Genomic DNA, 24,179 nt, shown 5'->3' on the forward strand with positions numbered 1-24,179 from the left:
AGGCTCCAGGCTCCGAGCCATCAGCCCAGAGCCCGACGCGGGGCTCGAACTCACGGACCGTGAGATCGTGACCTGGCTGAAGTCGGACGCTTAACCAACTGCGCCACCCAGGCGCCCCTTTGCTATATAATTTCTAAGAACTATATAAAAAGGCCTCCTCATCTCACTGGATCTTGGCTTTCGTTTCATTTACACTGGAAGCCACACAGGAGGGTAGGGCAGGGAGCGCCACATGGACACTAGAGTGACCATTTCAGTGAGGGAGGCCGACCGAAGACCCTGGGTCACACTGTTGGCATTTCTCTTTTCAGCAAGAGACTTGTACTGAGCATTTATTGAGTCCTAATCATTGTGTTAAGTGCTATAAATGCAACGTGTTGTTGGATTTAACCTTCATGATAATCCAGAGATGCCAAGTGATTCAAGAAAATCAAAGCATCTATCACAGTGCCAGGCGCATAATAGGTTCGCAACAATTGCTAGCGCATAATCACCCCTGCCCCAACCCAATGTGAGGATGGAGAAACTGAGGCTCCAATAGGTTTATTGCCTTCGCAGGGCCACGTAACTGACGGGTGGCCCAGCTAGAAGCCGAATCGAGGTTTCCCCAACCTCAGACCCAAAGCTACTACATCCTTGTGAAGTTTCTGAAGGTTTGTGATTCTCCCCACCCCTGTGCCTTTTTGCCACTTCCCCACGTGATCAGCAGAACTTGATGGGAGCTATCGTGGGGGACGAGCCGGGAAGATAAGAGCTACGTGCCCTGTCGCCTCTCTTGGTGGAGACATGTCCGTAAGGATGACGTGGTTGGCCGGATCCACCTAGAAGAGAAGCCAGCAGGCTGAGCCCCTAGTACTGCTGCAGCAAGGAAGAACAAATGGAAACCCTGTTCAGAAGTGGCCCCGGAAAGCCAGTCTGGACAGGGGCGCCTGGGTGGCTCAGTCGGTTAAGCGTCCGACTTTGGCTCAGGTCATGATCTCGCGGTTCGTGAGTTGGAGCCCCACGTGGGGCTCTGTGATGACAGTGTGGAGCCTGCTTAGGCTTCTCTCTGTCTCCCCCTCTCTCTGCCCCTCCACCACTCACACTCCGTCTCTCAAAAATAAATAAAAATTGAAAAATTTAAGGAAAAAAAAAAAAAAAAAGAAAGCCAGTGTGGATTAAAAGGCATGAAGCCTGGGACTGCGATTTATGTACAAATACTTTCCATTGAAGGAGTTTAGTCTCCCTCTCTAGACATGGGTCAAGGTATTGTGCTGCAGTGGTTTATTTGGTTAGCGCCCAACTGTGCATTGGCCAGGTTTCCCTAAAAACCAAAAAAAATCACCAAAACCCACATGTCAGCTCGTACATTTGTCACCATATCCTTATGAGCAGACACACGCAGTTTACACAGTTTCACGTAAGCAAGCCTCTCTCCTATGGTATTTGTTTCCACCTCTGTGCTGAAGGTAGCAGAAAATTGTAGAATGCCCCAACTAAATCCCGAGGACCGCAGGCTAAAAACCGGCGTGGTACCACACCCCAATCCAGAGAAATCACAGAATCGGCCCCCAACTTCTCCACTAAACTCCTAACCAAGGGAAGGGGGTTGGGGACAACATTCGAACTCTGAAGCATCAGCACATTTCTGGACGCAATTATCAGGATGAGAGATGCTAGAGGGGCTTGTTGGGGGGGCGGGTGTGTAAATTTCATCATAAACATGTCATTCAAAGAAATAACATCTGAATTTGTAGTTTGGGAAGTTTGTATTGAGATTTTTCTGACTTAGTAGTAAGAAAAGAAAGTACAGAATAAAGGCTGCTTTTTCTATACGAGGCTGCTTCAGGGTCAAAGGACAGGCAAAATCATTTGAGCAAGGACACAGATTTTAAGAGCCTGTCATTCATGGAGCATGGTCCCAAGCTCCGTGTGTACTGGCTGGAGACAGGAGCTAATATCCCTTGCCTTCTAGCAAATGTTATGTTTTTTTCAGCGTCAAACTCCACTAAATGCAATCACGCAATAGCGTGTTAGAGAAGACCAAATGAGTGAATACAAAATAATGGAGTCCAGACTCGTGGTATGTACTAGAAGCTAAAGGTGCAGGAAGAGGAGGAATAGTAAGTCCCCTTGAGGAGAGTTTAGAACGGTTCCCTGGAGGAAGTGGTTTTTTTTTTTTCTTTTTGGGTTTTGTATGTATCTTTTTTTTCTTATTTTATATCTTTGACTTTGACGAAGGAAAGAGACACGTTAGCAGAGAGATGCTCGACAGGCAGGCTCAGTGAGGCAGGCGCGTCCGGCGCTTGCCCAATCGTGTGGTTTTCATATCCCTAGAAAAAGATTTCCTCTTGTCCCCTCGTCTCCAATCAGTTTGTTGTCTGAGGCCCCAGGTTTCCGTTCCCCTGTCTTAACAAGCCAAGAGCGCTGAGGGTTTCAGCCCATCTGACATTTCTTCTCCCTTCGGATCCAAGCTGGGGATATTAAATGTCGCCGGCACCCCTTGACAGATGTCCACCTTCTTCATACCAGTCACGCCCCAATAGTTTCATCTTGAAGAGACACAAGCCCTCCCTCCTTTCCCCGGCGAGGGGTGCAGGCCCTGTCGGGTCATTGTCCTCAGATGTCTGCCTGTGCCCTGAATCTGGAGTTTGGTGCACTCAGAATTGGTTGCAGATGTCCTGTCTGTGGGTAAGAGCTCAAGCCTTCATATGGCCAAAGGGCACCTGGGCAACTGGTTCTGCCTCTGAAGAACCTTAGAAAAGACCCTTGGCTCCGTGATAAAGAATAGTTTTGAAATCTCCACTTATGTGGGAAATAAACCCGTTTGAACAGATACTTCTCAAAGCAGATGGGCACAAAAGTGATTCTAATAGGTTGATTCGGACCTCCATTTCACTTCCTTCCAAGGAGTCTTGTTTGGTTGTTTGGCTCTAATTTTCTAAATGAATCCTGAAAACATGACTGACTTGGGGAGAAAGGGGCTGAAATTACTTCCACCTGCTTTCCTCTAAGTTATGAGAACATAAGATTTTAATTTACTTGTGTGTGTGACTCCAGAAGCCCACTAGCTTTTATGTATAAGGTAGGAACACTGTTTCAACTAGTCCTTGGGGATGTTGGGGGGGGGTCTACTTAATTACCTTTTGGGGGGCTGGGACACAGACGGAACTCTGACCTGGTTTCCTAGCACACTCAGGGAGGCACACTCGCTAAGAGAGGAGGTTCTCTAGCTGTTTCAGAAACTGTCATTAAAGGGATCTGTTCAAAGGGAGGTTAACCCGTGGGCCACAGCCTCCAACGATCTGCAGGGAGTATCATGCGGTTTGTACATGATACAAAGGCAACCAGCAAAGGGGGTGACAAATGTCCAGCTCGGGGCTGGATCTGCTGAAGAAAGAGCTCCTTTTTCTTGGTACATTTTCTTTAAAAAAACAAATTTTGTTTAATGTTTTTTATTTTTGCGAGAGAGAGAGTACGAGCAGGAGACGGGTAGAGAGAGAGATCGGGAGACACAGAATCCGAAGCAGGCTCCAGGCTCTGAGCTGTCAGAGCCCAACTCAGGGCTCGAGCTTGTGAACTGTGAGATCATGACCTGAGCCAAAGTCGGACCCTTAACCAACTGAGCCAGGAGCCCCCTATAGTGCCTTTTTCTAATCCATCCACCCAAAGAGATACCTTTTTCTAATTTGTCCAGAGGCACTTTGGTCTAGCTGTAGCTCTGTTGCTACCCTATCTGTTTTAGGGCATTTACACTTACGTTGGCCATTAAAACTTGAGTACCTGGGGCACCTGGGTAGTTCAGTCAGTTAAGCGTCTGACTCTTGGTTTCTATTCAGGTCATGATCTCGCAGTTCACGAGTTGGGGCCCCGCATCGGGCTCTGTGCTGACCGTGCAGAGCCTGCTTGGGATCCTCTCTCTCCCTCTCTCTCAAAATAAATAAATAATCTTAACAATACATTAAAACTTGAATAACTCATCTTACCATTACAACTCGGGTGAAAATATATATTCTTGTTGCAGATCAGTGGCTGTGCTAACAGAGTGCATGCGGAACAAGATGCTGGCCAAATTCTTCAGGGAACGTCAGGAAACTTTGAAACACTCACTGCCCCTGGGCTCCTATCTCTTGAAACCAGTTCAGCGGATTCTCAAGTATCATCTCCTTTTGCACGTAAGTTTCTGCCCACACTTGAATACCTTCCAAGGGATGAGGATTTGGCGTATATATATTAAGTTGAGGGGGGGGAAATACCAGAAAAGGCTGTGGACATATGGAAACATTTTCCACATTCATACTTTACAACTGACTAATCTGCTTGGAGGAATTAGAGATATTTATATTCTGGGCCCGCAGCCCCATTGACACCAGCCAAGCAAAAAGATTCATTTTAGCTCTGATTCTGATAGGGCTTGGGAGTACCTCACTCCGGGCAGTGAACAGTTTCAGGCAGAGAGCTATCATCTTAACGAAAAACAGATTTTTTTGTGTGTTTTATTTGATTTCCACGAGCCTGGCTTCAGTAGGCAGTTGGGGAGGAGAGCTGTCATAGATTGGCTCTTGCCCGAGCAAAGAGAAGGGCTGAAAAAGAAGACAGATGAGGGGTGTGATGAGTGATCTTGAGCTGGGCTTAGCATCACTTCAGGGTATTTATTTCATTTCCCATTATTTGTACACAATTCAAGGAGGCTTTAGAAACAAGGGTAGAGGGGTGCCCGGGTGGCTCAGTGGTTGAGCGTCCGACTTCGGCTCAGGTCATGATCTCACAGTCTGTGAGTTTGAGCCCCGCGTCGGGCTCTGGGCTGATGGCTCAGAGCCTGGAGCCTGCTTCCGATTCCGTGTCTCCCTCTCTCTCTGCCCCTCCCCCGCTCATGCTCTGTCTCTCTCACTCTCAAAAATGAATAAATGTTAAACAAAAATTTTTTTACAAAGAAGAAACAAGTGTAGATATAGCTCCCACTTGCTCATGTCTGACCCTCTAAGGAAGCTGATAAAATTGGGGGAAAGCTTTGTTGCAAATAATCTCCCCTGAGTAAGTAGGATTCGATCGCCTTTATCGTATGAGGAAGGCATGGCACGGTGGTTAGGAGTCAGACACTGGGTCCGTCCTGCCTGGGTTCAAATCCTGTAAGTTATCCGTGTTCACTTTGCCTCACAGGCAGTCCATAAAAATGAGCTATTGTTTTTGTTTTATTATTTTTGTACTCCATTAAAAACCTTTTCTTAAAAATATTTTAATCCAGAGCTCCTCTCTGTATCAACATGTCTGCAATTTATGTTTCTTGTTAAATGATTCCAGGTTTCCCACTTGGATAATCATTCCAGTTTTGCTCAGTTCACACACATCTACAATTTTAAGGAAGCTTATGGTCCAACTTTGCTAGAAACTTCTCAGCTTTGTCTGTCTGCCTGGGTGGCTCACGTTTGGAGAATCTTGTGTCCTATGAAGCCACATCAGGGATATTACTTTAACTGTCACACTAATACTAGTGACCTCTTAGATTAGGAGGATTAATTTGCTAAATCAGTGTCCAAATAACTCTCAAATAAATAATACCTCTCCCAGGATAGATCTCCGCTGGATTGCGCTAATATAGCATTTAAGACTAGTGCATCTCAGTAATCTCTAAATATAGCCTGTAGCCAAGCAGCGTCTAAGATAGCAGTTACTTAAGCATGTCGGACGTAACAAGGTCCTTACAAAGAGGTAATTAATAGGAAAATGGCCCTTACCCTCTAAATAAGGAGCTGGTATCTTAGTTCAGGCTGCTGTAACAAAGTACCATAGCCTGGGGGGCTTAACAACGTATTTCTCATAGTTCTGGAAGCTAGAAGGCCAGGATCAAGGTGCCAACATGGTCAGGTTCTGGGGACATCCCCGTCCTGGGTTCAGACTGCGAGCTCCTTTTTTCTTTACATGGTGGAGAGAGGCAAGAGAGCTCCCTGGGATCCCTTTTATAAGAACACTAATCCCATACTCTGGTCTCTCTTCAGATCGTATAAATCTTTCGCCTTTTACTCTAAGAACACTGATCCCATCCATGAGGGCTCCACTCTCATAACCCAATCACCACCCAAAGGCCCCACTTCCTAATACGGGCACAATGGGGGTTAGGGCTTCAACATGTGGCTTTTGTGGGGACACAGGCATTCAGTCTGTAGCGGTTGGTACAGAAGAACAGTGGTTAGATTAATCGAAAACTAACTTCCAGTTGCCTCTGAAGTACTTTTGCTTTTATGGTTGATTTAGAGCATTCCTTCTGTGTCATTTACATCACTTCAAAGTTGTGTAGCCATCCATGAAGATCCGCACAAGAATACACTCTGTACTCCTGAGTCTGTGTGTCCTTGAACAGGATTGCCTCTCAGGCCAGAAGAAGAAATTATCATTTTCAAGTTTATTTACTTATTTTGAGAGAGAGAGAGAGAGAGAGAGAGAGAGAGAGAGAGAGAGAGAGAGAGAGAGAGAATCCCAAGCAGGCTCCACCCACAGAGCAGAACCAGACTTGGGGTTTGATCCCGCGAACTGTGAGCTCATGACCTGAGCCAAAATCAAGAGTCAGACGCTTAACCACCTGAGCCACCCAGGTGCCCCAGAAATTATTATTTTTTGTTAATTTGCTGTTGATCTGAAGCTTACCTGGGAGTTGTTACTTTAGTGGTATGGTTTCATAGGACCTTTCCAACAGCTGAGTTGAAGTGTGGAAAGAAAATGTGAATTCTTTCCCAGTTTTTAGCTAGGTGGAAAACTTGAGTATTTAGTAAAAGTAAACAGAGATTTATGAGGTAGGACTATAAAATAATGGAACTAACTTTCATAAGTTATACCATGAGATTCAATCTCCAACCTTGGACTTCATGTTCATGCATATCATAGATGCCCTAGAAATGATCTAATTAATTATAATATCTTCCTACTGTTTTATGTATGTATATAGGTTACTGTTGTCATTGTAAAAAGATAGAGCTTCAACTTAATAAGCATGTATTGACCACCCAGCTCTTCCGTAGTTACTATTGAGTAGATAAAAGATTAAATAAATGATACAATAGTCCCTGTCCTTAGACTCTTGAGAAGGCTAGGGACAAATGTCTTACGTGCTGGAAAGAATTGGAGCAGAGCTCATGGCCCTTTTGTGCCCCTGGGATTGCGAAACTCAGTGCTCAGTGCTTATGAACTTCATTTGGGCTTTAAAGCCTTGACTACATGAAAAGGCCCTTGCTGTAGAGGTACTTTTAAAGATAATGGCCGCTCTGTGTTTGACTCTGTTACATATGAAATCCTGCTTGAGACATTTTATTTCCCCTGGGAGAAAAAAAAAATGTGTTTTCTTTTTTAAATATTTTTTAATGTTTATTTATTTTGAGAGAGAGAGAGAGAGAGAGAGAGAGTGTGTGTGTGTGTGTGTGTGTGTGTGTGTGTGTGCGCTCACACACAAGCAGGGGAGGGGCAGAGAGAGAGAGGGAGAGAGAATCCCAAGCAGGCTCCTTACCGCCAGCACAGAGCCCGGCATGGGGCCAGACCTCATGAACCATGAGATCATGACCAGAGCCAAAATCAAGAGTGAGACGCTGAACGGACCGAGCTACCCAGGCACCCCTGTTTTCTTTTTTCTTATATTACATTGGCTACCAGGAAACTCGGCAGTCTCCAACTATAATATCAACTCTTGTATCTACTGTAACATCTCTAAGAGGCTTAATGGACTCTATCATATTTTGTTTTATCCTCCTCACCATGAAATTCTACTCTATTACTGGTTTTCCTAGCCCCGTCTTCGTCCCTATCTTACCACTTTGTTGTAGGTATCTCTGGTAAGTTATCTCAAACTCTTAAGGCACGCTGCTCGTGTGTAAACAAATAGGCAAAAATAATACATGAGGAACGCGTCACAGAGGTACTATGTTTCATTGGCGATAGGAGAAAAATAATGAAAATGACCGGCTCCTTTTTTTCCCCCCCAAGGAAATAGAAAATCACCTTGACAAGGACACAGAAGGCTATGATGTGGTGCTTGATGCCATTGACACGATGCAGCGAGTGGCCTGGCACATCAATGACATGAAGAGGAAACACGAACACGCGGTCCGGCTACAGGTAAACCCTCGAAACAGCAGCCCCGCTGGCACTGACTTCTTATCACTTTCCACATCAGGTATTAAGGCTGCTCAAGCGTTGGATGTCACCCGTGGCCTTCATCACATCTGAAGAAAGATCGGGACATGGCTAATACTGATCGCTGTTTACCGCGGTGTTTACGAGAAGTTACTTTATAACTTTTAAACTAATAGTTTGCTTGGAACCCCTTCAGTAACCCAAGTTAAAAATTGGAGTCTCCCTTGAGGCGCCTGGGTGGCTCAGTCGGTTAAGCGTCCGACTTCGGCTCAGGTCATGATCTCACGGTTTGTGAGTTCGAGCCCCGCGTCAGGCTCTGTGCTGACAGCTCAGAGCCTGGAGCCTGCTTCGGATTCTGTGTCTCCCTCTCTCTCTGCCCTTCCCCTGTTCATGCTCTGTCTCTCTCTGTCTGAAAAATAAATAAAAACATTAAAAAAAATTTTTTTAAATAAAAAATTGGAGTCTCCCAAGCCCTTCCTTACCTTATGTTAATGACAAAGAAGTAATTCTTGCTGGAAGCAACTTTCTTCCGAGCTGTTGAAAGGGTTTTTCAGCCTCTTTTCCGCTCTTACTAGTTAATGCAGAATTGTGAGGTGGTCCATGGGTGGTGATGGGGCCGGGACCCAGACAAAGGAGAGCTAAGTCTGGAAGCAGGTCCTTTGCAGTGTTCTACTCGGGAGGAGGCTGTCTACTGGGTGTTAGTTTCCTCCTTTCTAAAATAAGACAGACCAGGGGTTTGCGAAGACCCCTTCCAGCACCAACATTTTGGACCCTAAATCTGTGGGAACTTTTGATAAATGCTAAGCCAGGGATCATGTCCCAGGCACATAAAAAAATGCACTTTTTAAAAATAAAAGGTTGGGGTGCCTGGGTGGCTCAGTTGGTTAAGTGCCCAACTGTTGATTTCAGTTCAGGTCATGATCTCGCAGTTTGTGAGTTCGAGCTCTCATTGGGCTCTGCGCTGAGAGTGCAGAGCCTGCGTGGGATTCTTTCTCTCTGCCTCTCTCTGCCCCTCCCCCATTCATTCTTTCTCTCTCTCTCTCTCTCTCTCTCTCTCTCTCTGTTTCTCTCTCTCCGTCCCTCTTGCTCTCTCTCAAAATAAATAAACATGAAAGAAAAGAAAAAAGGTTAGGGGCACCTGGGTGGCTCAGTCAATTAAGCATCCAACTCTTGATTTCAACTCAGGTCATGATCTCACGGTTTGTGAGTTCAAGCTCCCATCGGGCTTTGCACTGAGAGTGTGGAGTCTGCTTGGGATTCTCTCTCTCTCCCTCTGTCTCTGCCTCTCCCCTGCTCGCTCTCTCTCTCAAAAAAATAAATAAACTTAAAAAAAATGTTTATGTTGGTCTAGAGGCTGGTGGCAGGCTCCTTCGTGTCCCTGGAGTGAGACATAAAAGCCCAAAGTGACTCCATGCTGTGTAGAGTATCTGTGGAAACTCAGGAAAAAAGATACATTATTCAGCCTATAAATTTAAGCAAAACTGTAAGATGCATCTATAGGCAGCCAGAGTATGATGTGATGCAATAGACTATCAAAAATCAAGGGAAGGCAACATTCTAATCTTTCAGGTCATGTCTTTTTTTTTGTAACAGTAAGAAAAGGTTTAATAGTTCATCATCCAGATGTTTTGTGGACTTAATGTCTATTGCATATTCGGAAACGGCTAAATGACTGTTTTTTTAGACCTTGTAAATCTGTTTGGCGTTCTGCAGACATTGCTAAATCAGGCTCAGGCTCAGACTTTTATCTCCATTACCATCCGTTTCCACTTTCAACCCATGGACATTTGGGTTGTCCTGTATGGGGGCCGCTTAATTAAATGCTCTTTGTGAATATGTTCATTTTTCAAAACAATAAAAAATCAGCTTTCTTAAAGAACATTGATATGGATGCACAATACAATCCCAAAGATACCTCAGGATCATGCTCTCAATTTATATTTAGCGAGCACCATTAAAAACATAATGGTAATAAAATTAATTTCCTTTCCCCAAATAAATGGGATTAACATCAGGAAATTTCTCTTACGTGATTTGTCACAGGCTTTAGTTTTGAGTTACTTATATGTAGCATGGATTTCAGTTTCTGGAAAAAGGTTTCCACAGCAATAGCTCTGAAGGTTTTCTGCAGAGAATATGGGTGAGAAAGTCAAGGAAAGGATGGCTCTCTGAGAAGGTCACATGCCAGTCGCCTCTTTACCTAGCTTTTGAGAGACATAACTGCTGTTATCAGCCACAGGAGAGGGATTATCAAGGAGCGGAAATAAGTAATTGGCAACTCATCAACTAACAACTTGATTCATTTCTGTTAGCCCTTATGTGACAACCCCCATAAATGTGGATATAGGTCAGGGCCCCTGAGTAGCTCAGTTGGTTAAGCTTCCGACTTTCTCTCAGGTCGCCATCTCCTGATTTGTGGGTTCAACCCCTGTGTCGGGCTCTGTGCTGACAGCTCGGAGCCTGGAGCCTTCTTCTGATTCTGTGTCTCCCTCTCTCTCTGCCCCTCCCTCACTCATGTTCTATTTCTGTCTCTCAAAAATAAACATTGAAAAAAAAATCTTTTTTTTAATGTGGATTTGGGTCACGGATCATTAGACACCATTGGATACCAAATAGACCCATTAGGCCCTGTCATAGAATATTCAGACACCACTCTTGAGATTCAGCAAATGGGAGACCTTTCCCTCTCTTCCATGGCTTCCCATCTCTTGTTTAATCACACAGAATGGTCACTTTTTCAGGAGATACAGAGTCTGCTCACTAACTGGAAGGGGCCAGACCTGACCAGCTATGGGGAACTGGTGCTCGAAGGGACCTTTCGCATCCAGCGGGCCAAGAATGAGCGGACGCTCTTCCTCTTTGACAAGCTGCTTCTGATCACAAAGAAGAGAGACGATACGTTCACGTACAAAGCGCATATCCTGGTAGGTCTGAATGTTGACCATGGGCAAGGGCTTCGGCCGCTCGTCCCATTCTCTCCAAGTGCACCTCACCCTCTCTCTGCTCTCCTGCTCAGTGTGGCAACCTCATGCTCGTGGAAGTGATACCAAAGGAGCCTCTCAGCTTCAGCGTCTTCCACTATAAGAACCCCAAGCTGCAGCACACGGTTCAGGTAACAGCAGAGGCCTCCCCTCCCTGCAGGGCTCGCTCTTGTAAACGATGGGCGCCGTGGGCCAGCCGGCCTTTCCAGAGCCTTCTGGCCCACACGGTGTGTTTCCCGTCTCGTCAGAGGGTTATGGGAGTGTCTGAATCTCGTTCGTGGTGGAGACGTGAGTCGTCTGACCGTCCGCATTTCCTTCCGCTAGGCCAAATCCCAGCAAGACAAGCGCCTCTGGGTTCTGCACCTGAAGAGACTGATCCTGGAGAACCATGCGGCAAAAATCCCAGCTAAGGTAAGGTGCCGAGGTCCACAGACAATAAAATGTAAGGTCATCCAAGTCCTAGAAGGCAGCCTGATGGCAATAAATGTTCAACTCTAAAATAAAGAAAATGGGGAGACAGGATATTTATGGGATCAACTAAATTAGCCATGTATGTTAAAAAGATTCACAGGGCCACCGGGGTGGCTCAGTCGGTTAAGCATCTGACTTTGGCTGAGCTCACGGTCTCATGGTTTGTGGGTCCAAGCCCCACGTTGGGCTCTGTGCTGGCAGCTCAGAGTCTGGAGCCTGGTTTGGATTCTGTATCTCCCTCTCTCTCTGCCCCTCCCTCGCTCATGCTCTGACTCTCTCTCTCTCTCTCAAAAATAAGATAAATAAACATTTAGAAAAAAGATTCACATATAGGGAGATTGTGGAAGTTTTTTTTTTAAATTGTGGTTGTTATATTTTGTTTTGGGGCTTGAGGCAGGAAAAAATAAGGAAAAGACTACAAGAAAATTTCTAGAGAAATTATATGAGAAGTATTCAAAGCTATACTAAGCAGCTATTGTGAATAGAGCTAGCTGAGGTTCTGTGGGAATGCTAAGGGAAAGAAAATACAGACTCAGCTGTGAGGGAGTTTGTAGATGAGGGAGGTAGCTATACACACAATGAACTGTTTGCTAAACAGGAAGAATTAACAGAGGTATAAACCAAGTGTTGTGGAAGGATAATGTGTTCAATTACAGTTGAATAAGGAAAGGAAGGAAATGCCTTCCTTGTGAATGGGGGCATCATGTTCACAGCTCACAGACCGTGCCTTGGCAGAAGGGCTGAATCCTCAGGAGATGGAGGAGGCGGTGAGGCCGGACAAGGGGAAGGCAGTCCGCTGGGCTCTGAAGGTCTTGAAGGCCTAAGAAGTCCGAGTGCATCGGCGGTGGGACACCACCGGAGGCTTCGGAGGAAGGGCTGGCAGGGTGGCCCCTGTGTTCTGAAAGTGTGACTTTAGAAACCGTGTGACAGATGAGTTGACGAAGTGACACTGGAGGCGGAAGAAGAATGAGCAAGCCGCCACAGTAGTCTAGCAAAGAGACGAGGGGCCCTTCGGGGGAGCCACGACAACGGGGGGGTGGCGGCGGGGGGGGGCGGGGGAAGCAGGTGCAAAAGCTCTCAGAGAGGTTGAGCAATGGTCTGTCACCCACTAAGCGCATGAGGAAAGGGAGAGATGGGAGTCAAGCATGAGTCAGGGGTTGAGCCCAGAGGCCGGTGTGGAGTTCTGAGATAAGGAGAGGAACCAGTTGGATGGGAGTGAGGAGAAGCTCTCACAAGTGCATGCGTGCGAGGAGGCGGTCGGCCCCAGGTGGAAATTCAGGTCTTGGAAGCTGCGGGCCTGGAGGCTCTCTTGACACAGACAGCCATTGAGGCCCCGAGCTTTGAGAGGATGGCCCATAAAAGCCCGTGAAGGAAAGAAGCCCTGGGAATCCCAACATCCATGGGAACTTAGAGCACCACCAAAAGGGGTTAGGTGGGAGGCCCTAAGAAAACCCAAGGAGAAAGCTGTGCTGACAGAGGAAGAAAAGGATCTCAGAGAGCGTGAGGGGGCAACCGTCTGCAAGGCTGCAGGGGGCGAGGCAGACTCCAACAGAAGAGGGGATACACGGGTTGGCAACGGAGAGATAAAGGAGAGAGTGCAGTGCGTGGCGGAAAGAAGTGGAAATGAGAAGAGGCAGACCGGGTACAGACTTCTTGAACACAGTTCAGAACACTTACCAGGCGGTGGTTTGAGGAGTGAGACACTTGGTGCAGGTGCAGCACGCCGTGGCCGTGACCATCGGCGGAGGGAAGGAGAAGGGGAAGGAGAGCAGAAAGATGAGCGGAGGAATGTTCTTTGGGAGCCATTTTGGGGAGCGGGGAGGGTGGGATCAGGAGCGCTGGGTGCGAGGTTGGTCTTGGGGAGAAAGAAGACAAATGAGAGAACCTTTGAGACAGACTTGAGTGAAGATAGGAGAGTTGGATTTTCCTGGGGTTGGCGATGATGTCATCGGTTGGCTGGGGGGGCTGGGGGCGCCCAGGGGGGGTTGGGCCCCTGAGGGAAAGTGGAAAGGCTCAGAACACTTGCTAAAGAAAGTGGTCCCGCGTGGAGGGATAACTACAGGGATGGGTGCATCCAAGACCCAATGAAGGGGGTCACCGTGGATCAGTGCGGTGAGGTAATTTAAAAATCCGCTCAGCAACTTGGAAACAAGTGTTGAGGAACCATAGCGCAGGTGGGTTCCCCAAGGTGAAGGTCAGCAGAACCAGTACAGGGGAAGGTTAACAGGACAGGGGAAGGTGGGTGCTAATCAGCACCTGGGTGCGGTGACCGAGCATGATTTCCGGGCTGAGCGGACAGGGAAGGCACCCAGGAGACTGGGCATGGCTTGAAGGACTGCTGGCTGTAGAGTCCAGGAACCGACACAACAGCAGCCAAAGGTGGGCAGGTGGAAATACGGAGGTCTGTAGCTGAAGTAGAGACTTGTAGAGCCCCTGCCTTAGAAGCAAAGCAGTTCTCGGTGCTGCTAAGGTCCTGGGGCCGCTTCTGATTGTGTGTCGCTGTTCTGGAGTGGAGGAAAAGGTTGTCAGAGAAAAAGTGGCGTGAGGTAAGGGTGGAGAATACATTGTCAGCGGTGACAACGGATGGTGACATGGTCCTTGCCGGGCGGGGCGGGAGTGACGTGGAACAGAAAGCGGGATGACGGCCATGGGGGTAGAACTAGGGGGAAATAAGAAACATGAACATTGCGGAGAAAAGAGAGTCCGTTTCACTCTGGGTATTTTGCAAAGCACTCGAAGCTCGTTCTCAGGGGCTGTCAGCAATGATCTCGTGCCCAGGAAGTGAGTGTGCAAAGGTGTGTGCTTTGAGTTAAGCATGAGTCTCATTTCATCAGAGTGTCGAGAGCTGGAAGGTACAGCTCATGCAGAGAGGTGATGGCGTTTTCTTCGTGGTTGGTTAGTGGGTTGCTGGCCCTGTGCCTCGGAATGCCCTTCTGAGCAATGACCCAGTGTCTTTGACATGCCCCACCTCTGGTTCACCGGTGAACTGGGAAAATCAGAACTGCCGGAGGATTCTGAAAGGCCGTTACAAAGCAAGACTAGCTGACATACCTGTCCTCTTTCTCCTACACGAGATGTGTGGGTTCCAGGGGGGTTTCCCTTTGTGCGTTAAAATGATGAATACAGTCACAAGGCAGGTGCATCTCTGTACCCAAATTCCTGACCTGACCCTGATCCTGACCCTGACCCTGACCCTGGCCCTTTTAGAATCGAAGCGTTACTTGTTCCGCCACAACTTCTAGAACACACGTACAGTGTGCTAACTGCTTTGTGTCTTTAGTTCGGCCTCAGCAAACTACCTTACGAGAAAGATCTTACTCACCCCATTATGGAGAAATAAAAGCAGAAGGTCAGGGACATTAAGTGAACTGCCCAAGTTTATGTGGCGAGTGCATGAGTGAGCCTGAGTCAGACACAGGTCTGGCTGGCTGCAGAGGGCAAGCCTTAACCATATTGCCCCCAACGGCAACGAAAATTCACTTATTTAATAGACTTCATCCCCTATAATGTGATAATAATTTTCTACTTTATTGAAGCAGGATTATTATTAAGCTAAACTCTCCACTTCTTTCTTCAAGGCTTTTTCTTATTATTTTTTTTTTCTCTAAAGCTTTCAAAATCTGTGTATTCCTATTAGGTAAAAGAAATGCATAATGAGGAATTTTTGTGAACATCAAAAAATGCATCACAGCCGTCTAACAGTGTTACCACAAGCTGATGGAAATTCGTGTTTGTGGCTCCTCCCAGCTTCCTTGAGTTCCTTTAATTCGGCGATGGTCCCTGGCTGACTCCTAGAGGAAGATGTGGGAATTGTACTTTCCTGAAATGAAATGTCAAGACAGGAAAAATAAATACCGAGTTCGTCAAGTCGAGTTTATAGATACCAGGAAGCTTCTTGGAAATAGCCGTTGTGTTTATGCATATACGTAGTGTATAAACTCACTCTCGTCCTGATTGAGAATAAAGACAGAAAGGTAGAGGCTTTTGCAGCTTATATAATCACCTGGTCCTTTAAGGGCACTTCACAGAAACTGAGCTCACATTGGCATTTGAAATTAATTCCAACTAGTCATTGCAAACTCTGAATATATGATAAAAATATCAGTGTTACAAAATGTATGCATTTGTTGTCTCAGACTTAGGGTGGCTTCAACAAGCCTTTTTTTTTTTTTTAAACCTTCCTCCTCCTTTATTTGTTTATTTTTTTAACTTTATTTTTGGGGGAGAGAGAGGGAGCATGAGCAGGGAGGGCCAGAGAGAGAGGGAGGGAGAGAATCTCAAGCAGGCTCCACACCATCAGCACAGAGCCTGATGTGGGGCTCGATCCCACAAACTGTAAGATCACAACCTGAACTGAAAAAAAGAGTCAGACGCTTAAACAACTGAGCCACTCGGGCACCCCTTCACCTCCCTCTTTTTTTTAAACTAGATATTACCATTTATTTTTATTTTTTTAAGTTTGTTGTATTTATTTTGAGAGAGAGAGAGAGACAGAACACATAAGTGTGAACAGGGGAGGGGCAGAGAGAGATGGAATCCCAGGCAGCCCTCCGCACTGTCAGCACAGAGCCCAGTGTGGGGCTTGAACTCAGAAACCATGAGATCATGACCTGAGCCAAAATCAAGAGTCAGACGCTTAACCGACTGAGCCCTAAACATTACCAGTTCGCCCAAATGTTTTCACTCTGCTATCACGGATTGCGGCAAAATACAAGAAAAATTATTTTTAAGGTGATTTTTAGTCTGATGTCCGTCAGTTACGTTACACGACCCCTGAAAAATGAAAATGACGTGAGAGGAGTTCTACCTAGACTAATTTTTTTTCCCTCTTTGAATCCTCAGGCAAAATGACTCATGTCAGGGTCATTAACCATCTTTTTTTTTTTTTTATTTTTACCGTTTATTTATGTTTGAGACAGAGAGAGACAGAGCATGAACGGGGGAGGGGCAGAGAGAGAGGGAGACACGGAATCGGAAGCAGGCTCCAGGCTCCGGGCCATCAGCCCAGAGCCCGATGCGGGGCTCGAACTCACAGGCCGTGAGATCGTGACCTGAGCTGAAGTCGGACGCTTAACCGACTGAGCCACCCAGGCGCCCCTTTAACCATCTCTTTATATCTCCCTAAACATTAACCACATTGGCAACAGGGACAATGGCCAGAAGCCTTAAAGCAATAAAGCTGTGGGCGTTGAGGTGGGGAGAAAGATGTGTGAAGGAAGCCCCGGTCAAGGTTTATCTGGCCCAATCCCTTGGCGGGTGGGCGGTGACTTCGTTGCGTTTAGTGCCTATCAGTTGAGCCTAGTAGCAACTCTGAAAGGTAGGTCCGGTCTTGCCATTTGTGGCTAAGGAAACACCTCCAGCTAGGAAAGCACTAGAGCGGTGTCACAAACCGTGTCCTCAGGGCCCTTCCCCCTGCCTGGGAGACTCTGGGGCACGGGAGAGACGAGTTAACAGGCGTGCTAGAGAGAGCCAAGAGAGGTAGCTAAGGATAATCACAGAGCATTTGGACAGAGGAAAACTGGAAACTCCCAGCAATCTTTTTTGCAACAATTCAGAACAGTTATAAGGCCCCAGTGATTTGGAGAAGACTGGAGGTATGGATCCTAGACCCCTATCCCTTGAGCCTTTGGTTCGGTAGATCAGGGTTGAATAGCCGGGATCTACATTTTATAATGGGCTGACCGCCAGATGCCGGGTTTTAGAAACCTTAGTGAAAGGCTCCCCCCACTTCCTCCTTCCCACCTCTCCTTTTCTCTCCCCCCTCCTCTTCTTCTCCCCCTCCTCTTCTCTCCTTCCTTCCTTCCTTCATTCCTCTGTCTTCCCTTCTCTCCTTCCTTCCTTCTATCCTCTCTCTCTCCTCTCTCTCTGTCTTCCTTCCTTCCTTTCTTCCTTCCTTCCTTCCTTCCTTCCTTCCTTCCTTCCTTCCTTCCTTCCAGATGGAGGCTGTAAGCTTAGCTCTGCTGATCGTGCAGCACGTGCGATCCACAGGAGGCACTCATCTGTTCGAAGCCCTTGAACTGTGTGTTAATGGCTAAAAGAAATAAGGAGTTTTTTAAAGCTTTTTCAAAAATCCCTTATTCCGGTGGGATAAGACCTGTCTCACGATAGCGATAGGTAGCTTAAAGAAAAAACAAAGAGTAATTGTAGTTATAGATGCACTTTCTTTCTTACAGGCCAAGCAAGCAATACTTGAAATGGATGCCATTCGTAAGTTTTGTTTTCTTAATACAATTTGAAACCTTCTTGTCTACTTGTATCTATCATCTTTTCTATCTTAAAGTGTATAAAAATGTCACTTGAAAGGAAAGCACAGTTCTTTCTTCACTGTTTTCACAAGCGGAGCTGGCAGAGGGTATCATCTTTTCCTTACGCATTGACTCGTTTGTATATTGATTTCGCTGCTTTATCTATGAGTCGCCTGATGGCCGGCCCCATGTCCAGATCTCTGTGTCAGCTGCAAATGTAAGATACGCTTCCAAGGTCAACTCTTACCCTCCCCTCCACCTCCACCAAAACTCAAGGTTTTACGTACATTTCTGGCCGCACCCCACTGAAGGATAACCTGTTGATTACCTGCAAGGATGATGCCAACGAGACCGTGAATGGTTTCCCCGATGCAGCTCAAATTTGAAAATTTCCACTGCTCCACATATGGGATTGTATTTCCAGGCTTATAAAAACAGGCAGAAAATGAATACAAGTGAGGTCTTTCCGAGAACATAAAACCCGGCTCAACACCGTTTATCGATTCTTGTTCTCTCCCAGATTAAATAGATTGAGAAGAGAATCCGTGGTTTCAGAGACTGACAACCGGGTCAAACAAAAACTTGTACTTAACACATCTGAAATAACTTTCTTTTGAGGCATCTTTCCCCAGGTACAAATACTGATTCACGTCCCTTCCATGCTGCTGGTGGTTAACTCTGCTGAGGAAGCAAGAGGCGTTAGTGAGGGAGAAAGATAAGCTTCCTCCCCACATGGCTGAGGTCCCCCATTTCATATCCGGCAGCTCCTGAGAGATGATGGGACGTGACCCCAACTAGAAGGCTAGGCTGGGGCCCGCTGCCCTGTCTTCTCTAACGCCCCCACCCCCGCCCATTTTATTCATTGGAAAGCTCTTGAAGATTTTTTGGTGGGGCGCCTGAGTGGCTCAGTCAGTTGAACGTGTGACTTCAGCTCAGGTCGTAAGTCTCACGGTTTGGGAGTTCGAGCCCCACATCGGGCTCACTGCTATCACCACAGAGCCTGCTTGGGATTCTCTGTCCCCCACCCCCACCCCTCCCCCGCTTGCACTCTCTCTCAAATAAACACTGGGGGGAGAAAAAGGTTATTATTTTTTTAATAAAAACGCTCTAAAGAGAAGGCAGAGTCACGGAGGGGCATGTAAACGTTAGGACGGAAGGGGAGGTGCGTGGGTGGCTCAGTCGGTTAAGCATCTGACTCTTGATTTTGATTCAGGTCATGATCTCATGGTTGGTGACTTCAAGCCCCACGTCGGGCTCTACACTGTCCGTGAGGAACCTGCTTGAGATTCTGTCTCTCTGCCTCGCTTTCTGCCCCTCCCCGGCTTGGGCTCTCTCTCTCCCTCTCAAAATAAATAAAAAACAAACAAAAAAATAAGTTTATCTGTCTAAAACAGAAAGAATTAGGAGGAAAGGTGGAGAAAGAGGTCTGAAGAAGCCCCTATCTCTATGACAAACTTCATTCAGTAGAACTATTTCCTCATTCTCAGCCTCTGGGTGCTGGTTCATGGACACCATTGAGATTCTGTGAGTGCACACACAGAATTATTTCAAGCCACTAATCGGTGCTACGTGGCTTTCTTCCAGGCCCAGGACTAGGCTAGAGCAGCCCAGCCCAGGAAAATCACCTCATTTGCCCCACCTTGACTTTGGACTTGTCTGGGTAGGAATAGAGTAGGCCAGTCCGTTGGGCCAAGTGACCTCATTTATGTACCTTTGCTACTGACATTGGACAAAAGCGTGTGGTCTTTACAATTCTTAGAACCCTCTCGAACTGTAGACACCCTCTGAAGAGCCTTAACTCCACGATAGCAGTGTCCTAAAATTGTTTACCCTTAGGCTTCAGGGTGTAGATAATCCCTGAATATGCTGGAGTGCTTTAGGATTAGACCCGATTTTCCTTGTTTTTAATGCTGATTTATTTTTGAGACAGAGTGTGTGTGGGAGGGAGAGAGGGGAAGGGAGAGAGAGAATCCCAAGCAGGTTCTACACGGTCAGTGCAGAGCCCAGCCTGGGTCTCGATCTCACGAGCCACGAGATCGTGACCTGAGCCAAAATTCAGAGTGGGACGCTTAACCGACCGAACCACCCAGGCGCCCCTAGACCCCATATCCGTCACTTGATCTCGGCCAAAAGGCCGAGAAGCGATAGACCCCATATTCTTAATCTGAAGCCTGTGTGCTCCTTAGACGGGCAGAAAGACATAAACTCTGAAATTAAATGAAAATCCCTTTTCTGGTAAGAGAACTCAAAGCATTCATCACATGTTCACAGGACGTTGTTCAGCAGTGATGAACCCAAAGCATTCATCACATGTTCGCAGTGTCTAGAAAGATGTTAAGAGTCACTGCAGCAGAGGCCAGCTTCCGGAGGGCGGGAATAGCTCGGCATCCTCCACGCCAGGCACAGACACCTCGTGAAACTGTGCTTCAGTAGAATTCTCCAGATGGCTTTGCCTTGACAGAGTCTCTTCTGTGGCTCATCGCCACTGTCTGTCTGGGGCCTCGTGAGCAAGTTCGGCTGTGGTGATGTTTAACAGAACCGTCTGCCCTCTGTGGGGGCAGCGCATTGCCCGGGACCCTGAGTGGCAGTAGGAGGTTAACCACACCTTGCACGTTTTAAGTAACTTTCTGCAAAGGGTAAAGCCAAGGGCTATGGCTCTCTCTGCTAATGAGCAAAAAAGGAGACTGCAGAGAGAGCATGTACGTGTGCACGTGCGTGTGTGTGTGTGTGTGTGTGTGTGTGTGTGTGTGTGAGGGGTGGGGGAGGGAGAGAGAGCGCACACGTGTGCCAGAAAGGCACATGTCCCTGTGGACAGACTCCTGGAAGTCCCCATGATACATAGTCAACACCAGTTAATGGAAGGAGAGACTATCCCATGTCTGATGAAAAAGAATAAACCCACAGATATCCAGAACAAGCCGTACCAATTTTCTGAGAAGTCGCTGAACCCCTCATTCTTATTGGTGCATGTGGTTCTCTTTTCAGACTATCCCGGTTTCTGTTACAGTCCCGAGGGAGAGACTAAAGCATTTTGTGGTTCTAGAGACGGTTCTGCTCCATATCGGCCGAGAAGAAAATCTGGTAAATAGGATGTCGTGATCAAAAGCTAATAATCTGGGGGGACTAGTGATGAAAGATCCTTTCGGTCTGGCAAAAAACACATTTCCCTTCTGGTGTTGGAGCTCACGGCCAGTTTGAATACATTGGAAGCTGCCCCAAGATGGGACTGTCAGGCTTTCGTTCTAAAACTTTTCTGTGTATCTCTCTATTTCCCAGGGAATGTAAAACTATCAGTCCACTAATTCCTCTTTGCCTAGCTTCATACCACTAGCTTGTAGGTACTTAAGCCTTATTTACTACACTGGGGGAAAATTGTATCCTTTCAACGACACATACAAACGATCATTCAGACCTAACCCTTTAACACATGTTTGCTGAACCAGACTCCAGGTAGCATTCTCTTAGGCCTCAGATTTTTTTTTTTTCATTTGAATCAGCATTTATTGAGTACCCACCTAACCCCCCCCCATGCTGGGCTAAGGACTGGGAATGCAAGAATAAATAATACACGTGATTCCTGCTTGCGAGGAGGTTGTAGTCCAGTGGGAGTCAACAAGGGTGAATAAGTACCGGTCCGTATAATGGAGCTGTGCTGGAGGTGGAGTAGAGGGAGAGGCCAAGGAAAGAGAGAGATTAACTCTCTAGGAAGGCGAGAAAGCTTCCCAGAGCAGGGGACCTGGGATAGAGTCTGGGGGCTGAGGAGACAGATGAGGCAGGGGAATAGCACGTGCAAAGGCCCTGGGACTGGAGCCAGTGTACCTTAGATCGGACCTCTATTGCCGGTTCTTCAGCCTGGCCGGATGAAGCCGTGGGTAGAGGTACAGGCATGCAAGGTAAACCGGAAGGAGAAGTGGCTGGAGCTGCAGAGGGGGCCTAATCACAGAAGGTGTGAACTTGATCCTGCAAGCTACGGAAGGATTTTAAACAATGGGATGTTTACCTTTTAAATACAGAATTCTGGGGGCGGCTGGGTGGTTCAGTCAGTTAAGCACTGACTCTTGATTCCGGCTCAGGTCAGGATCTCACAGTTCACAGGATCAAGCCCTGTGCTGGGGTCTGCACTAACAGCACGGAGCCTGCTTGGGATTCTCTCTCTTCGTCTCTCTCTGCCCCTTCCTCACTCACACTTTCTCTCTCTCTCTCTCTCCCTCTCAAAATAAATAAACATTTAAAAAATGTTTTTAATTAATAAAAAAAGGAATTCTGGTTTGATGTAGAAACTGAAGTAGGCATTCTGTCTAGTCTGGAGGAGAGAGGACAAGAGCCTGGATTAAGACACTGGGGGGTAGGGGAAGTCGGGGAGTGGGGTGGCATTATTGGGATCCCACAGGACTGTGATGGATGAATACGGGAGAAATGTTGAATGATGTCCCGGCACCTAACTTGGGTGGGTAATGTCAGTGACAACCAAGATAAGAAATTGGATAAAGGAACAGTTATGGGGGGAGACAGGTGAGTTTGAGGCATGTTGGTTTTGCTTGGTCTATGGGCACATTGGGGAAATGTCAGATCAGCAGTTAGCATTTGAGGTCTGAGGCCTGGGACGAGGGTCTGCTCTAAGGATATAAAATTGAACACTGTCCGCTTATAGGTGGTAGTTAAAGCTAAAGAATTTGCTCTACTGGTTGTTGGGAGGGTGGTTTTCTGTAATCTTTATTTTTTTGAGAGAGAATGAGACAGAGCGTGAGCAGGGGAGGGGCAGAGAGGGAGGGAGACCCAGAATCCAAAGCAGGCTCCGGGCTCTGAGCTGTCAGATCAGAGCCCCATGCAGGGTTTGAACTCAGGAGCCGTGAGATCATGACCAGGGCCGAAGTTGGATGCTTCACCAACTGAGCCTCCCAGGGGCCCCTGCACAGCTTAAATTTTATCCTCCGGTTTTGTCGGAGTGAATGTCTTGCTGTCGAGTGTCTTTAAGCAATGGGTTTCAGGTGTATCTGATTAAAAAAAAATAGAGCTCAGTTAATTTGCCTATAAACTAATAATGCACTTATAAAGAAAAAAAATCTTGATTTGGTTTTGCAAATGATGCTGATCTTATTTTTTTTCTCCTAGAACCTTCCTCAAGATCACATAAAGTCTTGAAGACCAGTGGTAAGTCCTAAAATATCTTTCCTTTTTTCATTCCTGTTGATGTCCACTAAGTTAAACCATATTTAAAAAAACAAACACCAGATGAGTTATGAATTGATACATTTGATTGACTTCTATAGTAATAGTGTCCTGTTTTTAAATATAAAACCAAATGACATAAAATGTTTGCAATATAGATAACCCGGCATAAAAAGATTAATATACCTATTATGTAAAGAAATCCCATATATCAAAAAGAAGAGACAAAGGACTCTTTTAAAAGGTAGAGAGGGGCGCCTGAGGGGCTCAGTCAGTTAACCGTTTGACTTCAACTCACATCATGATCTCGTGGTTTGTGAGTTCAAGCTCCATATCGGTCAGGCTCTGTGCTGACAGCTGAGAGCCTGGAACCTGCTTTAGATTCTGTGTCTCCCTCTCTCTCTGCCCCTCCCCTGCTCACGCTCTGTCTCTCTCTCTCTCAAAATAAACATTATAAAAAATTTAATAATAAAAATAAAAGGCAGAGACCATAATTGGGCATTTCACAGAAAAAGCACAAACTGCCAATAAAATATGTAAATAGTCATCCATGCTAGTAATCGGAAAAATCATACATTAAAAAGCTTTTTTACATTTATTTATTTTTGAGAGAGAGCACAAGTGGGGGAGGGGCAGGGAGAGAAGGGGACACAGAATCTGAAGCAGGCTCCAGGCTCTGAGCTGTCAGCACAGAGCCCGAACCCACAAACCGTGAGATCATGACCTGAGCTGAAGTCGGGCACCCAACCGACTGAGCCACCCAGGCGCCCCAGAAAAATGATACATTTACAGGAGATAAATGGGGGCTGGGGTGAAATCGGTAAACTCCACCAAAAGATATAGAAAAACAGGCACTCTGAAATGAATAGTGTATCAATTTCTCTAACTTTTTTGGAGCAGAATTTGGCAAAAGCCATTTAAATTTAAAATGTGTGTTTGCCCTGGACTCAGCAATTCCGCTTTTTTTCACTTTTATAAATTTCATGAGGACACTTCCTGTATAGACATACTCACACAAGTATGGCTAGATCAGTGTGTGTGTGTGTGTGTGTGTGTGTGTGTGTGTATGTGTGTGCGCGCGCGTGCTTTGCAGCCTTTGTAATAGGACAGCACCTCGAATGCCCATCCAGTGGGAAAGAGTTAAGTAAATTGTACGTGGAATATTCTGCAGTTGTCAATAGAGTACCTCCCTATCTACTGACCAGAGAATCTACAT

At 46.5% G+C, this 24,179-nt stretch overlaps 1 protein-coding gene and 1 long non-coding RNA gene across 12 annotated transcripts in view; one reads left to right on the forward strand and one right to left on the reverse strand.

Annotated features, from left to right (window-relative positions):
* The window catches only part of PLEKHG1 (pleckstrin homology and RhoGEF domain containing G1), a 235,911-nt gene that overhangs the window by 195,193 nt on the left and 16,539 nt on the right, over positions 1–24,179 (forward strand). For all 9 annotated transcript variants that reach the window (XM_023254503.2, XM_023254504.2, XM_045058204.1 and 6 more), the window contains 8 exons: positions 4,004–4,154; positions 7,948–8,079; positions 10,839–11,021; positions 11,114–11,209; positions 11,403–11,489; positions 17,723–17,756; positions 20,780–20,875; positions 22,907–22,945. In XM_023254503.2, coding sequence (XP_023110271.2) covers positions 4,004–4,154; positions 7,948–8,079; positions 10,839–11,021; positions 11,114–11,209; positions 11,403–11,489; positions 17,723–17,756; positions 20,780–20,875; positions 22,907–22,945 — 818 coding nt within the window. The remainder of the gene's footprint in view (positions 1–4,003; positions 4,155–7,947; positions 8,080–10,838; positions 11,022–11,113; positions 11,210–11,402; positions 11,490–17,722; positions 17,757–20,779; positions 20,876–22,906; positions 22,946–24,179) is intronic.
* The window catches only part of LOC109499968, a 28,395-nt gene continuing 14,862 nt past the window's right edge, over positions 10,647–24,179 (reverse strand). Inside the window, exons 2-5 of one of the 3 annotated variants that reach the window (XR_006598399.1) lie at positions 21,614–21,761; positions 18,123–18,219; positions 15,258–15,369; positions 10,647–11,572 (exon numbers count right to left, since the gene is read on the reverse strand). This is a non-coding gene — a long non-coding RNA (uncharacterized LOC109499968). Of the gene's footprint in view, positions 11,573–15,257; positions 15,370–17,443; positions 18,220–21,613; positions 21,762–24,179 lie in introns of those variants that run through there. The other 2 variants (XR_002742511.2, XR_006598398.1) reach the window with 2 other exon arrangements.

Source organism: Felis catus, chromosome B2 (assembly GCF_018350175.1).
Source record: "Felis catus isolate Fca126 chromosome B2, F.catus_Fca126_mat1.0, whole genome shotgun sequence".
NCBI classification, from domain to species: domain Eukaryota; kingdom Metazoa; phylum Chordata; class Mammalia; order Carnivora; family Felidae; genus Felis; species Felis catus.